Here is an 18,003-nt window from a genome sequence, read left to right as displayed (position 1 = left end):
AAAAATTCTTGCACAAATAGAAATCTCTGAATCAGCGTTTATACTGTGGGTACAGATAATCACTTATAGGTATTTGCCAAAATACAGACTGTCATTAAGTGATGAGTGAGTTGGTCTGACAGTGTGAGCTGTAAGGTGGTAGCTTGGAATGTGGGACACATATCCTCCTAGCGGCAATGTTATAACTGGTGGTTGGGCTTCCGGATCAGCCATCATGATTGTATTTCTTAAGCCTCCATGGGTGCCAGCCTGATTCTGGGTCCTGGGACAAAGAAAGCAGGAATGAGAGGAAGAGTTTTCTCTTTCCAGTACATGGAGTCCACTCATAGTAACATTTTTCAGTATATATACTATATGCCTTACTAGTTTAAACAATTTATTTCACATCCCCCAAAAGACTCCTTTTGCTTCTAATGTGATTTCTCATCATTTAGCAGACATTTTTGGAGCAGTTTGAGGTTCACAGCAAAATTGAGGTCAAAGTACAGAGTTCCCATATGCACTCCCCTATGCACAGTCTCCCCCTGCACCAGCATCCCATACCCCAGTGGTGCATTTGTCACAACCTACATCTGCTGAGAACCTACCTGGATGCATCATTATCACCCAAAGTCCACAGTTTACATTACAGTTCACTCTTGGTGTACATTGTATGGGTTTTGACAAATGTATAATGACATGACTCCACCATTGCAGTACACATGGAATAGTTTTACGGCCCTAAAAGTCTTCTATGCTCTACTTATTCATCGCGTCCTCTTCCCCAACCATAATATTTTGAAGGAAAATTTCCCCTTTCTCATTCTTCTCTCTGCTGCTCACACACCTACAGGCTTCCCACTCCTCATGTTCCCCTGAGTACACCTAGTGTGTGAGTCCCCCTCAGGCAAGTGCCCCCAGGCTTTCCTGGAACAGCTTGTCAGCATTCCTCCCTCCCTCCCACCCTTCGGGTGGCCTAATTCACATGGATGTGTGAATAAAGCCCCTGAAATGGGGCCTCAGGTATTTCCATTTTGAAAAAAGGTGCTGGTTGGTCCCCCTCCATCTGTTGGACAGGTACACCCCAGGGAGTACCAGAAAGTGATGTGAAGTGGGCCACCACCCACTGGACACCTCCCTGGGTGTATCTTCTGCTTTTTCCTCTCTCTGCCTTCCTTCCCTTCAGAGTGTACAGATGATTTCAAAATTCCAAGATTTATTCTCTCGCAATGTTCTCTGGCAGCAATGCCTTGGCCAGAATGTATGTGGGTGGCTGAGTAAGAAAGAGGTGTGTGCGATCCCAGGCTGGCGTACATTTCAGTTAGAGAGCGAGATGCCATAGTTCTCATTTTACAGGTGCCGAGCTTGTGTCTACCAAGAGGTGAACTTCATCTTCTTTGCAGTTAAAATGTTAGCGTATCATGCGGAAAAAAAGAAAAACCTCTGAGCCTTTCTAGACTATCCAATAAACACTCCCAGCACCATCTAAAAAAGGCAGTGTAGAAGAATTTCTCATAACAAAACAAATCATCTGATAACACAAGAGAAGGGTTAATGAGAAACTTTGCAGAGATTCCAACTGCCTTTCCTTGACGCAGTCCTCCATCTTCGTGCAGATAAAGGTTATGGTTGCCAAGGAGACAGGACCAGAGAAAGAGAGAAAGGCAGAAACTTTGTCTCATTCAGTTCCCCCCAGACTCACAGAACTGGCCTGTAAGGAGAGCTGGATGAGATTATGGTAGATTTTAATTTACTTAGTCAAATTGCTTTTAATTCATAGTCATGCCTCAATGTACTTTTTTTTCCCCTCTGAAAGTTAGGTCTTGTGCTTAGTTGTCCAACATCTGACAAATAACAGAGCTTTAAAATTCATTGTCTATGATTAAACTCAAATGCAGGACAGATGGCTGTCTGAGTCTGTGTCAGACAGGCAAAGCACTTAAGATTTGTGACAGGCAAGACCAGGAATTAACTGCTAAGTTTTTGTATTTATTCATACAGTCATGTGTACCATGAATATGCTGTAGAACTTACTTAAGTATTCTCGCTTTATTCAAAATATTCCCCAACAAAGCAATTGCTCTCTTTTCAACAAACCAGATGTCCTAATCTCAAACCCATTAACTCAAAATCCATTTTTCTCATACTATATGTATTGTGTACCTGTCATTTTATTCTAATAGTCATGATGAAAACAGCATCCTCTGAAAATCCTGCTTCCCCAGAACCCGCAGTGTTGGTCCCTACCTCATTTTTACAAACCTTTTGATTCAAGTATTTAATTATTTCATTGAACAAACATCTGTCCATGGAACTAAACAAAGACCAGCCAAATGTGAAGTGCCACTGCTCCCTGGAACATGGGTCATTGTGATCAGAGCTTGCTATCTAGCAAGAAAGTCTGCTACTGTCACTTGCATTTTGGCAGAGACTCAAAAGCAGGCAGAGGAGAGGGAAAGCTCTAGCACAGAGCAAAGGGAAAGCTCCAGGTGTGCCCGGATTGGAGGCTGGTGGCCTGGGCAGCTACAAGCAGGACATCCTCTATACTGTCTGGGGTGCTTCCTCGGCTTTCTCTTGTTGGTCCTAAGTTGGAAGCCAGGACAAAAATTAGGGAAGGTATGTTATTAACCCAGTCCTGGCCATTTGGGGCCAATTGTTACAGGGGTCATTATTTCACTTCCTGGGCCAGTGGTCAGACTCCCACAGATCTGAGTTGCAGATGGCAGGCTGGCATCCTGGGCTGGCTGCTGTAGGTTGTAGGTCACAGTTCTATCTTTATATGGTCTCTATATTCTTGTGGTCTGACCATTGGCTGTTAATATGTCCACTGGCTGTTTGTATGTTCAATCTCTCAGTCAATAATCATTATACAAACAGAAAAGGACACATAGCTTAAGTGTACAGCTCAATGAATTGTCAAGTGTAACAACCACCTAGGGGCCTCCATTTATTTTTAAATTCTTCACAATTTTATTTTCAAAAACTTGTTGTCTAGGAACATTTGGAGTTGTGATGTGAACTCCTGCTGTGTGCTTCTTTAGTCCTTATGTCCAGGAGTGCACTCCCCAGCTGCAGCCTCCTCGGACATTCTCATGAAGTCAAGTCATCCCAGGCCTGATGGATGCAGGCAGTGCCAGGTTTCCCAGTGAGGTTCAGCCCCATGAGTCACTGTCCTTCACATTCACGGACCAAGAGGAGCAGGTCAGAGACATGCCTTGAAATCCAGGCTCCACCACCCCCTTGGGCAAGTTAGATAATCTCTCACAACCTGTTTCTTCAACTGCAAAATAGAGGCAATAACAGTGCCCACTGTCACAGGGTTGCTGTGAGGATGAAATAAAGCAATGGAAAAGGCAGTCAGATTTAGATATATTGGATGTTTTTCTCCCAGTGGTTGGAAATGACAGTTGGAAATTACTGAGAACCTACTATGTGCCAGGCATCAAGCTCAGTGCTTTCTCTTAAATTTGTGATATTACTAAATCTTTCTATTAGAAATTATTAGCTATCCTTATTTTACAGATGAAGGAGCTGAGACTCAGAGATGTTAAGAAGCCTCCATTTGTTGTGAGAATTAAATGAGATGACTGTAAAGCATGTTTAGTGCATCCCCAGCACATCATAACCAAACAACAGGGCTACTGCTGAAAATGACCCTCTGATTATCCATTAACAATGAAATCCTGTGCATCTGCTGATCCACCATGTTTTCCCTTTCATCGTTACTAACAAAATCACCTTTTTGTGTGGCAACGTGCCCTGATGAAAGTACTCCTCTCCTCAGTCTCCCTCATTTTGGAAGTTTATGTGACCTAGTTCTCTAGAGACAAGTGTAAGGCTCCTAGGTGGGCCTTTTGGGAAAACTATTACTGTCCCAAGAAAAAGGAACTGCTTCATCAGGTACATGCCTTTCCCCCTCTGCCCCTATCCTTGCTTCCTGGGAAGCATGAGTAATGCCACAAGGTGCAGCTGACACCCTGTAAGCAGGGGGATGGAAGGCCCCCATCTAGGATGGCAAAGCAGAAAGAGCCCTGGCCCCCCGATGGTCATCCCGCTGGCCCAGCCCTGGACAGCCAGTTTCACCATTGTAGTTAAACCACCATCACCAGATTTCTATCACATGCAGCCAGAGGCAATCTGAATACAGCCACTGTTTGAAGTCATCTGAATGACATTTCCAAATGCATGAAAATTAATTATTTGCAGCATCTTCTTTACGCCGGTCTACCTACATGTCCCAACTGAGATGATAAAGAACTCCAGGGAACAAAAGGTGGTTCCCAATCATCTCTATGCTAATCATTCAAAACTCTTCCAACGATTAATATACCAAGTCTTTTCTGAACATCCAAGTACCACATGTCAACTCCTCACTGCTTACCTTCTCAATGTCCTTGTCACACAGCACTGGGTACTGTCAGCAGCAGGGTCTCCATGGGTCATCAGCAATTGCCCACGGCATCTGAGGACTCAAGACTTGTTCCCAAAGTGTGGCTCTTCACGAGCATGGAATTGGATGGTCTTAATGTAATACCTGAGGCGTCTGCTCTGGCATCTTGGTCAAAGTCCAAGGGCTGTAATTGCATTCTGCCTACTTGTGAGCTCTCCTACGGTTCTGATCAGGTAGTACATTTTCTATCCCAAACAGAGTATGCCCAACATCACTCTGCACACTAAAACAACAAGGGGTCCAAGCCAAGTGATAAAGGAGCAGTTCATTGTGACCAGAAGCAATCATGAAGTGGGAGGTGAGAGACTTCATCTGGCTTTAGGCTGAGCCAGTCGGGATAGCGCTTTTCTCCTTGGAAGAATTTGGGTGTACCAGGAGGGTAAGACAGGAAATAGAAGGTTTCCTGTGCCATTACTGGAAAAAAATATGCACATATTCCCACTTCTGTTAAATGATTTCTAAGGCCATGTTAGATGAAAAGAGGATGGAATCCAGTCTCTTCTCTCACAGCTTCCTTATCAGAATATAATCCACATGAGTAAAAAATTAATTACTTCATATGCTCCCTTAACACTGCATGGTACGTAACTTCTTATATTCTTAGCTACGAATAACCCAGAAGCGAGGTCTTTTGTTTTGCTTAAAGAAATATCCTAAAAGGTAAATAATTTTAGTTTAATGAACATTGTCTTCATTAAGTATGTGACTAAATGGTGAGATAAAGGGCATTCAGAAATTATTTCAAATGATCTTTGATTAAATTAGAAAAGGCACAGCTTTCAAGTCAAAAATTATATTGTGTTAAAATAAAGACTCACACACAATGAAGAGAAAATCTCTAATAATTTATTTGACCTTCAGTTTCACATTGTGAAAAACAAATTAAGTTTTACGAAACCTCAAAAATGTAGTAGCAAACAGTACATATGAACATGAACACTTTACTTCGACATAGAGTTTTGTACGTGAACCACATATTCAATAGCCAAGAGAGGGATATTATTCAGCTCTAATCACTCTTATTCAGACAGGTGTCAAGCCCAGAGAAAAGAGGGCTACACAATTATACCAGAAGTGGAAGCCTGCCCTTTGTTATCCGTCTCCACAGCAACCAATCCACAGAATAAGAAGAACCTTCTCTGTCTTATGCCAAGGTTTTTGTGTGCACTGCACTGTGAATTGTATTTGCTTCAAAGTGGGGGACGTTTCATAGGGTGAAAATGGTCAAGTAGTGAGCCCAAATGCCTACATCAATTCAAAGAGTGGGAGTCCAGAAAGTTCCCTGCAGGCTGGGGGCCCACCCTGACCACGGCTCCCTTTGGCTCACACACAGTAATTAATAGAGGATTCAAGAACAGACCACAACTTTGAAACAGCTGCAGAAAATCCATTCTGTTTTCAGAAGCCATGCAGTGACACACACACATCGTGGCCAATTTGCATCAAAAACTAGAGCTGTAACTGCTACAATATAATGACACCAACTACGCGGCCAGGGTACAATTAGACACTTGCATCACTTAGAACACATCTAGGCGCCAGGGACTGACTGCTGGAAAAGCATTGTGATTCTTTCATCCCAACAGCTCATTTATTTTGGTCCAACTACAGCGCACTCATTCATGGCACAGACAATGTGTACAATTAGTCTAGTATTCAGGTGAAGAGAAATGTTAAGGATTTATCTGTCATTAGACAATGCAAACACACTCACAATGTAAAGGGTTATTATCAGTCTCAAGCCCTATTTTCTAAAATACAGTAATGTGAGAAACATCGATGCAAGCAGTGCGAGTTGCAAACTCTGGTCTTCCCCTCACACCTCTGAGGAAGCACCCATGTGAGTCTAGCAATACCACCTATCACGACATGTTTAGTAAACAAGCACTCAAACTAGCAAAGAATGTATTCACAACAGAGTCCCAACTATCCCGGAACTCAATCGGGGCCACTGCTCACAGTTCTTTGGTGTTTGGTAGCCCAGTGTGTCATTTTTGTGCACCAAAGGGTAATCTTTTAGAGACTTACCTAAGGGTGAGCACTAAAGCATACGTTGTACCAATGTGAGTATTATCTGGGAGAACTTCCAGCACTTGCTAAATCGCTCAGCAAGACTAAAGAACAATGAATCCAGGTCAAGCAAATCCAACCAGTGACTTAATTTACATCTTGACAATTCAGTTTTTCCTGTGATTAACTGTGATTATGGCAAAGCATTCTCATAGGGTAATAAATAGATAAATAAATAACCTTTGGATAGTGCCTTTACCTGTGCCCTATATACAGAACTATTCCATAGAATTTTCCAGGATTTCAGGATTACACAAAGAAAAAATCTACAAAGTGATTTGGTCCTTTACAAATTTCAGTAGCAGAGACTGAAGTAAGTGAATCATCTGGGAAGGAGCAGGGGAGCAAGAAGGCTTCCCTCACTCCACGAGCTGTCAGCATGGCCAGAGCCCGTGAAACGCCATTAAAAATTGGTGAGTCTAAGAAAAGGGACCTCCATGCTCTCCGTACCTCTAGAATGTTAAAGTTTGCATTTGTACTCCTTCCCTGTCTTGACATTTACACAATCCCCCCTTCCCCAACCCACCCTCCAGTAATATTCCAAATTGTAACTCCAAAGTTTTTTTTGTGCAGCAAAGCACATCACAACAGCCACAAAATTGTGCAAAACATACACCCATTCACACAGGTCCATACACGTGAAGACAACCATAAGCAGTGTTTCAGCATGCAGGTATCAAACAATAAATAGCTAACATCTGTAACATTTCTGAACAGCCAAGGGAAAGTTCAAAGTCACTTATAAATAGAAATGAACACCTACCAAACAGCTAGTAACAATGTCCCCATTGTTCAGAACCCTTCCTGGGGCGCAGGGCCCCTCCAAGATTGGTGGGTCCAGCAGCGCTCACTCTGCAGCCTTCCTGGGGCGCACAGCCTCTCAGACATCAGTGGAGTCCACGACCCTCCCTCTGCAGCAAGCCCAGCCAGCTCCCCTTCAGCCCCACAGTTGGGCTTTCAATCTCCAGCAGCAGCTGGTGTGGAGGCTTCAAGCTTGCTCCTCAGAGAGCGCTGACAACCATTTCAAATTTTACACATAAATGGTGGAGCCCATGTAAATCAAATGCTGAATATGGTACAGCAAGGGAAAGGGCTCGGCTTTTCTCTTCCATTGAGGGGCTGATTAACGCTGACATTAATCCACAATTACAAGACAAGGACTAGATCACAGGTTCATTCATTCATATTTAAACCACGTGCTACTTGCAATGAAAATCCCACCCCTCCCCCACCCCTTCCTTCATGTCCAGTCAGAGCATTTACAAGATGAAGTGGATCATGAGTCTTGTAGCCACTTCTTTTTCTTTTCTTTCTCTTCATTGAATTTGGCCTCTCCAAAGTAGAATATCATTTTGTCTCACCAAATGATAGAATGAGCTAAAACAGAGGAAAAGATTTTTGTTAGTAGACTCAAAATAAAAAAAATAAACAAATTCAGGACAAAGCTGGTCAATATTGCTTCCAAAGGTCTGATACATGTTCGGTAGGAACTGTGCAAAGATGATTAAAGTTACAGCTTTCAAGGCATTTCTCAAACGCATGTGCACCCGAATGCAGACCGCTTGTCCCACAAGAACAGTGGTGTCCAAAGGATCTGCAGTCCTTTCCTAAACACACATAAGTCAAATTCAAACCTGTATACCTACAGGCTCTTAGGTAAGTTGCTGTCTCCTGCTTCCAACATTCACAATTCATCTCTGTGGTTGTTAAACAGAGTTGCTGTGAAAAGATCACCAGAGATCAAAACATTCCTTCTAGGCCCATTTACCATAAAAGATTCCAAATTCAATTCATTTACCATATGAGGCAGATATATTACTCCTCATTTTAAATGCATTTCTGCTCTTCGTTATGGCAAAGTTGGGTCTCACTTCCTTCACAGGGCAACATAAAGGACACTCAACAGCCCAAGGCTGGAGTTTATTCTCCAAGTTCATCTGTCCACATGTGGGAGACACCAGCTTGGTATGCAGTGCTACCACCTATGGACTCAACCAACATCAAATGTGAATATAAATTTAAGGTGCCATAACCCCAAAGCCTGCACATTTCATGGGAGCTGGAATTTCCACACATTATCCACCATTTCTATGCATTTATCTTTAAATAAATGGGGAAATTTTGCAGAGGGCTTTTGTCTTTCCAACACTCACCCTGTCTGCTCATAGAGAGTGCCAGCCCTCATGTAGCAATCTCTTTCCCTATGACTCTAAGTACAGACAAAGGTAATTCAGGAAGGGCCGCTCAGTAGTGGCACTGCATTATTCTTGCTTGCGTGTTCAGGTCTGATTGGTTTCATCAGTTGTTTCTTTTGGCAGTTTGGTAACAGTGATTCAAGCTTTCAAGGCATTCCTTACACTACAGTGTCATCCCCCCACCTCCACCTCCTTGTAACCTATATATCAACATTAGGCCAAAAGAATGTATCCTGTAATAATATGAGACTTTAAGATGTTACATACTTAAGCAGGAAAAAAAAGAAGAGAAAAACTCTAAAAAGGGAAGAAACAAAGAAAATCAAAATCCAATTGCTGTAAGGTTGGGATCATGAAGCACCATAAAATGGACGGTAAATCAAAAGTAATTTCCTTTTTCTCCGTCCTCCCAATGTCAGAGAAGCAGGAGACAGACAGTTCAGTTCTCTGGTGGGTGAGCTTTTAGACCGAGGGAAACTCTGTTAACACTGTAGTAATTCAGTCAGCACCTCCACTTGGAGAGCAAAGAGATGTCACGGAAGTTTTTGCAGTTGAGGACTGAAGCCTGCACAGCACCTCTTTCAAGTCACTCCATCCAGCTGATGTGTTTTAACATTATCTTGTGTATGGTAAACTTTAGAAATTTAAACCAACACTCTGTCGGAAACTGCAAGTGTGGCTTTGATCAGGCCCACGCTGCGCTTCCAAAAGGCAAAACCTGGCCCTGTCAAATGTTACGTGCTTAGCTCTCTGGCTGGAAGCACTAAGGTTGGGGGGATGTCATTTCCCATACAACCTAATACTTTATTTGCTCCATTTCCCAGGGGCCAGAAGTGTGCGATTAGGTTCAAATACCCAGGATAGAGTGAATTCAAGTGTTTGCCGCAACATACTCTGGGCTGAGAAGAGAGACACCAAAAACGAAGTTTAAAGATAACAAGATGATAATCAAAGCAACCTCGTTTTCCCACCATATATAAAGCTAATTCCACTGCAAGCCAAGGTCTTATGTGGAGGGTGGCCCTGGGACCTATTTTCACCCCTTCCTCTTTTTTCTCCCCTCCTTTATCAATTCACTCAAGTCTAAATCAGGACAGATCTTAGGGGAAGCATAATTCCAATCACTCCAATTTGACCAAGGAGCAATTTGAATTCCACAAAGGTCCAGCCTCCAAAGTTTAGAACTGGAATCAGAAAGCACATGTGGCCACGTCCTGCCTCAACCTCCTTACTTGCCCCAAACATGCCAGTCGGTGTACCAGCTACCACCCTGATGTACTGCCACCATCACTGGTGATTTTATGGCTCTCCTATACAAATACAGACAGCTCTGGACTAACACCCAACTTAGTTGCTGTTAATTGATGCTTTTGCCTAGGAGGTTCTTTAAACCTGCTTTAGAGGTGAGTCATGCATTCATATCGCAAATGAAATAACCACTCTCAGAGCATTTGTTTATTCAGGATTACTGAGATGCCAGCAGGGCCGCAAAAACCAGTCTGGTGTGGGACGCTGTCTGCCCAGGTGCTCCCCAGAGGTTTCTGACTGTTCCTGCTCTTCTGAAGGAGTTTCATTCCAAGGAAACATACAGTACTAAGAACTCTACTGACTGTAATAAGCTGGAAGAGATAACTGAAGAAATGAAAAAAAAATAGATTAATTGTGAAAGTGAGACCAATTTCAGCAGTTTTTAAGTGAGCTGTAAGAGGAAAGAAGAGACAAATGAAGCAAAACTCCTCTTTGCTTCAGCTTCCAATGACCCCTGGACTTCCCATCTTCCCTCTGAAAGTCCCCTTCAAAGGTGTGAAACATTCTAGGGGAAAAGGAGGCAAAAGTTCCAAATAATGAGTTAGTTTCTATTGCAGTTCCTCCAAAGCAGAGTTTTAATTTTATTCTTTTATCATTAGCAATAAGCTCATGAATAACCAAAACAAATCAACACATTCCGTGTGCTCTGTTACACTCAGACACAATTAAGTGATTCCTGGGGCCAATACTAAGAGCGCTTAACAGCAGCAAAGCGGCTATTAGCGTCTCCAACACTGAACTGTGTTGGCCTATTAATTATTCGAGGCAAGAGTATAATATACTCTTAAGTACACAAGACAACCATTATGTGCTCAGATATATGACACAGAAACACAACTTTTGTTAGCCCTGACAACAGGGTCAGCCTGTCTGATAGACTCTGAAAGGCTGCAGATGAGGGACAGTATCAGTGGTGGTTCAGTGCATCCACACATCAGACAAATTCACACAATGCAGGTGCAAACTCTTACAAGGACAAACCTCGATTTCCCTCTGAACTTAAGGAATACCCTAAAGGGAGCTTTTCTCTCTTTTTTTTTTCTTCTGAGGAGAATGTTAAATAAGCTAGTAAACAATTTTGGAGAGAAAAAATAAGTATAAGCCTTCAATTCTTCAAGCCCTACTTTATTCCAGAAAGGATTTGAGGAAGCTAAATTTGAATATCAACAAATGTCTCCTGGGCTGATGTCAATATAAAGATCAAGTTTATTAAGTGGTAGTTCAGCATGACTCTCAATTGCTCCTGCTCTGGAGCCAGACAGCCTGGGTTGATTTCCTGACCGACTCTTCCACCTACTAAGTGCTATGACCTTGGACAACTCACCCTAACCTCTGTGTGCACGGGTGTTTTTATCTATAAAGTGCTGTTTGTATGATAGTTCACAAGGCTGTTGTCAGGATCAAAAGAAATGACCTACGTGAAACACACAGCCAGCTGCAGGCACCCAGGGTGAGCTCAGTAAACGTTAGCTGGCATTATGAAAAGAAGTCAGGGCTCTCGGTCTGGCTGTACAGGACAATCACTGGAAAACTTTCTAAAAATGCTGATGCCTGGGCCCCACCCAGACCAAGTGAAATCAGGTCTCTGGGATGGGCAGTTTTTGAAAAGCTCTTTGGGAGACTCTGAGGCTCAGAAAAGGCTGAGAACCACTGTCTTAAGTTTTGAGGAGTTACAGCTATGGTGAACACAATTGTTTAAGTTTTGGGGTGTAAGTTATTCTATCTTCATAGTTTTTGTAGTACTTCTACAGGACAGGCTATATGGATGTCTCACTCCACATACAAACTTACCTACTGGCTCAATTACATACATACTTACAGCCAAACTGACTTCTTACCTCATGCTCACTTTCTTTAGGCTGTACTGAGTTTAAGAAGGTAGATGTTTCCAAGTGCTGACAAATGCAGTAGGAATTAGAGAGTATGGGACGGTGGTTATACTGCTCCACACATCTAATGTGGGATCGTAGCAGTCCAAAGTTTTGCATCGCTGAATGCCAAAGTATCCCCCAACCACGTAGAGCTTGTTTCCAGAGGCCACAGCATGGCAGCTCATGCGCTTTGCTGTCACGTCTCCCACCTTGGTCCACTGGTAAGTCTCACTATTAAACTTATAAGCAGAGCAGGCTGAGAACTCTGTATCTCCCCCCATAATAAAAATCTGGTTACCCAGCACAGCTGCTGCTGTGTAACGCCAGGGCTGGGGACAGGTGGCCGGTACCGTCCACCTGTTTTCACACTGATCATAACACTGAACCTTGGGGAGCTTGTCATGACTGACGCTGGTACCTCCAAAAGCAAACAGCTTGAGTTTGGCACTCACTACTGCGGCATTGCTGACACCTTCTCGGAGCGGGGCCACCATGGTCCATTTGTTGGTTGTGGGGTCATAATGTTCTACTTGCTTTAAAGAGACTGAGGGGGAGGCCGGGAGGCAGCCGGTTGCGGCCGTGTGCCCCCCGACCACATACAGGCAGTGCTTTAGTTCAGCAGAGCCATGGCCAAACCTGGCCACCAGCATGGGGGCAGCTTTGGACCACTCCTCATGCAGGGTATCATAAACCCAGACATCTTTCGAGACTCCATTTTCAGATCCCCGCCCCCCAGTAATGTACACTTTGCAGCCAATTGCACATGCACTGAACTCTTTTCTTGGGCTGGGGATGTCGGCCTTGGGAATGATTTCTTTGGCCTTCTGGTCTACCAGATACAGCTTGTCACACATGAAAGTCTGCCCTCCCAAGAGGAAGAGGGCATGACCGGTTTTCCGAGGCCGGGCACAGAGGCTGGTTACCACGCCATCATTCTGCAGGATTTTCAGTTTGCACCTGATGGCCTCTTCCACAATCTCCTTGCTCTTCCTCTGCTTGGTGATGAGTTCCTCCATGGCCACATTTTCCATGAGATAGATGGCCGGCAGGAGAGCCAGCCTCACTGTCTGCAGCAGCTCTGGGAGGTAGCAGTAGCGCTTCTTCAGGTCATAGCTGATCCAGTTAATTGCAGACTCATACACAAGCCTCTCATCTTCTGTCTCCAGCTCTTCACTGGACAAGAGCTGCACTACCATGTCCTGGGGCAGCTGAAGGAAATCTTCGTTCTTCCTGATGGTTTGGAAGTTGCTGAGACACATCCTCCAGGAGAGCTCATACAGCTTGGTGCACTGGTGTGCGTCCGACAGCAGTAGCATGCCCAGGCAGTTGGTGGGATGCAGGTTCTTCTCCAGGAACTCCGCACATGCATCCCGGATGTCTTGAAACTCTAGCATGTCGCCAGCTTCCAAAAGCGATTCTGCATTTTCTTCATTGATGATGACCCGGGAGGAGTACGCATAGTCGAGCAGCAGCTCCAGCACTTCTGGGTGGATGGAGTTGTCGAAGTTGACTTCACTATCCTGGCTTTCTTTCAGGCCGCCACTGAACATGGCTTCAAAGTAGCGGCTGCACGCAGCCAACACTGCCCGGTGACAAGGGAAGGTTCTATTTCCCGCATGGAGAAGGACGTCAGTGAAAAGACGCTGCTGGCGTAAAAGGTTCAAGTGAGTGAGGACACTGTCAGCATAGGAAGATTTGTGGAACAGATAGATGTTAATGGAGCCACTGCTGGCCCTGGACTTGCGGTTCTCGTGCACGCTGACGGACATTGTGTTTCCACTCCTATAAAAAATCAAAACAAAATCACCAAATGTGACGTGATACCCCTGATGTTCAGAACAGCAGAAAAGAGCAATAAAGCAACAACCATCCTGGAGAGAGAAAACAGGACGCTTCCACGGGTCAGCCCTGCTGCCTGCAGCTCTGAATGGCCATCAGGCTGTTCCTGTACAAAGTTAGAGATAACTACCTATAAGGAAAGGCATTCATTGTAATACTGTTGAACTGTTTGAACTGTACACTGTTTAAAAAAAATTCACTGCTTCAAAGCAGGTTCATCTTGGAAAACCTGATTGCCAACTTTCAGGATATTGAAGTCCTTGAGAATATAAGTCAGCAAAAGCCAAGAGAAGCAAGGTCTCACTCTCACAGCAACCTCTGCTTGCCCAGCTGATTCACTGTGGGCACTTAAAGTGCCAGGCCGCCAGCTCTCGTAACGCCAGGATGGGCACCGGCTTTTATGCTCTATGCAACATAAAACCATGTGTAAAACAAATACCTACTAATTAATTCCATTAAGAATTCCTTCAGTAAGATCCAGTCTCCCTGCATATACAGTAAATGGGAAATATGACACTAAAATCACAGGCTTAGGTCAACCTCTGCAAAGATCAGACCTTGACTTAAATGTTACAAATAATTTCTAAACAGACAGTTCCACCACTCCAGAGCTGTAAAAGAGCCCCAGTGTAAACATTACCATATATTGATCAGCAGGCTTTCATGAAAGCACAGGAGATTCTGGCCACAATCACCACCCACATTTCTTGCTCTGGACAGTTTCCAAAATGAGGATTTGGGCACATAAAAGGAAGGCTATTTTGAGTAGCATACTCCTCTGAGTGCTGCTTTTCTGTTCTTACTGCTTTATATCAATTCTTGGAAAACCAATCGTAAGGACAAAGGATCCACCTATTCCTTGCCTCTGATTTAACAGCACTTCACCAGGACCATTCCTGTGTAACTGCAAAATGTTGGCATATGCATATAGAGAGTTCTAAATGAAAACATTGCTTTATTTAAATAAAGATACAAACACATATGCGTGTGTATGTACGTATGCATATGTGTTATGCCAGCCATTGTTATTCAGGGCTGCTGTAGAATTTATTTGCTGACTAAAGTACTTTCCTTCTGAACCTAAATTGAAATTAAAGCAGAATCTAAGCTGTTTTGGGCTTCTGTAGGTAAACTGTAGGCTAAAGATACAGAAAAATGCCTATCACTTATCTTCAAAAACTGAATCACATTCCCCTACCTTTTAAGTCCTACTTTTCTGTTACTTAAGAGGTATAAAGCCTTCAGAACTTGCCTGTCAAAAGATTCCTAAGGAAGCTGTTTACCCCAGGATGGTTAGCTGCCTAGTTACAGTATCTGTTCCAACCACAGAACAGCCAGTCATTTCAGCACAGCTGAAGTTGATAGCGGCCTTGTTTCCTTCCACCAGATATTTATTTCTTTAATTTTTATCCTGGTAATTAATAAATAGAAATGAGTGATTTACCACAGGTCCATGCGCTAGATGCTAAGCTGCCCTTCTCCTGACCAGCTGTGGCACAGCACAGAAAACAAGGGCAGGTGCCCAACTTCTTTGACACACTGTCCACATACCATTAGCTGATGCAACTTGTTTTCCTTTATTTTTGGAATGTAACTTTTCATTATGAGTAAACATGGAAGAAAGTAAGCAACAAAGTCAGTCCTAGGGCTCTGGTGTTGGGAAGACTTTACAAAGCACCCCTTAGTCTCCACAGAAACTTGGGACCTGACAAAGGGTAAGAAGCCGAGCGCCACCCCCACCTCAGGCTAAGCCTCTACAGTCTAGCCCGTGTTAACCACTGTCCGCTGTTCCAGAACTGCCAACATGACCCTATGCGAACACACCAGGTTTCAAAAAAAACACATATTAGCATCCCTGACACTCTACCACTGTAGTTGTCATTTGAATTATCAGTACATTCAATTTGAGGTATTTGGGGGAAGATTTTTAGCCTAAGTCTTACAAGATAGTAAATACTCTTATGCCTTATACAGAAATTTACAAAAATTCCTAATGAATAGCTGTGCTTTTTTTTTTTTTAAGCTAATACTTCCAAAGCACAACCTCAAAAGCTGACTCCCTTCTGCTCTAACTAAAGAACAAGTCTCCCCACCCAAGGCGCATAAGCTCCAAAGTGCCTGCATATCGAGCTGGACTCACACCAGGTCCAGAACACGCTTCCCTAGGCACTGGATTCTGGGCAGTGTGAAACAACATTCACAACCAGGTGTACACTTAATAAAACAGCCGTTTTAGAAGACCTTAGGATATAGGATCTCCATCTCCATTCGTCCTGTGCTTATGCCCTGTATGTTCCAGGTTGGCCCATAAAACCAGAAAAAAATAGCCTAGCCTACCATCCAGACCGGGAAGCACATCACAGTTAAAATCCAAACTTCTTGCAGCGCTATCTGCTTAAAATAAAAGATAAACTTGAAAACCCAAGGGAAACAACCTGCTTTCTGGTTTAAAATTATGCAAACATCAAATTATCAGCAGAAACCATTTACACAGTCACTAAACATACCTTCAACATTAAATGAATTATCTGTAGGCATTTTTTAAGCCCCTAGAGAAATTATATTCGCATGCCAAGAAAGTGGCCCACAAAGTACACACATATACTTAACTTGCATCTACAAAGAAGGCGGAGAAAAGAGCTGCTATTACTCTGAACATCAAAAGGGCTTCTGGTTACAGTAACTTCAGTTCGCTTAATGCTCCTTAACAAGGTGCTCTGCCTCCAATACTTGGGGTTCTGTCACATCTCTTTAGGTTTTGGACCTGATCTCAATGCATCAAAGGAGAAATTAGGCGCATTTTTCTCGGGCATTCACGTTTTGGTAACAATGGAACTTTATTATAAAGATACTGTTGCCAAGAAAAGCACTTTACAATACAATCCTCTGTAACACTTCAAGGCTTTTTATAAAACGCTGCCATGCCTATGAGGGCGACACCAAATTACATGCGGAACAAGTTCAGTGGTTCATTCGCACCCCGACCACCAAGTCCTATTCTTCGAAACTGAAGTCTCACGCTAAAGGTCAAATACTTGCAAGGGAAGAAACAGATTTTTCAGAAGCCAGTTTTCATTCATTCCTTAGAGACATTTTGCCGCAGTGAACGCGCCCTCATCAGGAGTGTCTGCGCGTGGCCACCAAGATGCCGGTTGGGGTGCAACGTGGGCCAACAATCCCGCACGCTCGGCACGGGCCAAGCGTGGCTAAGTGCGAGGCAGCGGGACCTCCACCTCCAGGGAAGCGCTGGTTTCCGCGGGGGAAGGACCTCGGTCGTACCCTGGGCCGGTTCCCGGTTCCCCCAGCAGCTCGCCTGGGCGCTGCGCCGGCTCCCGCCTGCTATGGGAGGGCAGCGACGGACACCGAGGTCTCCGCCCCCAAACCCGTTCCCCTCCTCTGCCGAAGTCGGACCTCGGGGCTAAGGGGCGAGCGCACAACCCTCGCGAACAACCCCCGCGGGCCAAGCAGTCCCGGAAGCCACGGCGCCCGCAACAGGTCCGGGCCAGTGGCGGAAACTTACAGCAGCGGCGACACTGGCCTCAGAGCACAACCAGCTGGGTTCTTGCCTGGATCACCGGGCGGGAGAGGACCTAGCCCGGGGCGCTGGCTCGCAGACCCGCTACCGCTGGCCGTTCGCCTTGGCCTCACGATCCGCACGCCGCGGACACGATGCCGCGACCCCCGGGGCGTCTCGGGGACGGCGTCTCGGGAGGCGAGAGTAAGCCTGCGGCTGCAGGCGCCGCGGAAGGAGGCGGGCTGCGCACTCGGGGGAGGGAGCTAGAAAGCGCCTTGTGCGCCGGCGGCCGCCTGGCGTCTGGACTCGGTCACCGCAGCGCCACCGCCGCGCCGCCTCCTCCTCCGGCTGCCCCAGCAGTCTGCGCCCCGCTGCCGAGCTCCGGGCTATAAGCGGCGCTGCGCGGCGGGGAGGGCAGGGGAGGGGAGGGCAGGGCGCGTATGCAAAGAGAGTGACACCCGGGGCGGGAGGGAGGAAGCGCGTGCACGCGGCTCGCGGAGGGGCTGGAGGAAAACGCGACTGGCTGGAGAAGACCGTGTCGGGGGAGTTAACTGGCAGAGGAAGCGGGGGAGGGGGCTGCGGAGGGTGTGGAGACAAAGCGGTCGCAGTATCTCCGCTACTAGCAGCTGCAGCCCTCAGGGACCGCGAATAAAATAAGTTTTCCCGGGTCAGAGTTCCGGCGCCTCTCTGGCCCAGCCTGGTTAATACAAAGTCCCGGGATTGAGGGACCCTGGGCGGGGGAACGCACCCCTGGCGGTGCGCTCCGTGCTGCAGGGG

General features: G+C 45.2%; 1 protein-coding gene across 3 annotated transcripts; it reads right to left on the bottom strand.

Moving 5' to 3' along the window:
- Positions 1-5,255: 5,255 nt before the first annotated feature.
- On the bottom strand, positions 5,256-17,650 carry ENC1 (ectodermal-neural cortex 1). 3 transcript variants are annotated; one of them, XM_017647780.3, is made up of 3 exons: positions 17,233-17,645; positions 11,841-13,655; positions 5,256-7,876 (listed from the first exon to the last, which is right to left on the bottom strand). In XM_017647780.3, the coding sequence occupies exon 2, from the start codon at positions 13,640-13,642 to the stop codon at positions 11,873-11,875; it is 1,770 nt and encodes a 589-aa protein (XP_017503269.1). In that variant the 5' UTR covers positions 13,643-13,655; positions 17,233-17,645; the 3' UTR covers positions 5,256-7,876; positions 11,841-11,872. The 3 variants fall into 3 exon arrangements, with proteins under 3 accessions (XP_017503269.1, XP_036856293.1, XP_036856285.1); XM_037000398.2 differs by lacking the exon at positions 5,256-7,876 and adding an exon at positions 10,137-10,326 and having other exon boundaries at positions 17,233-17,650; XM_037000390.2 differs by lacking the exon at positions 5,256-7,876 and adding an exon at positions 10,346-10,507 and having other exon boundaries at positions 17,233-17,650.
- Positions 17,651-18,003: the final 353 nt, after the last annotated feature.

This window comes from Manis javanica, chromosome 1, assembly GCF_040802235.1.
Source record: "Manis javanica isolate MJ-LG chromosome 1, MJ_LKY, whole genome shotgun sequence".
Taxonomy (NCBI): Eukaryota; Metazoa; Chordata; class Mammalia; order Pholidota; family Manidae; genus Manis; species Manis javanica.
The sequence above is the reverse complement of the archived record's forward strand: the minus strand, read 5'-3'. Positions and strand labels throughout refer to the sequence as shown.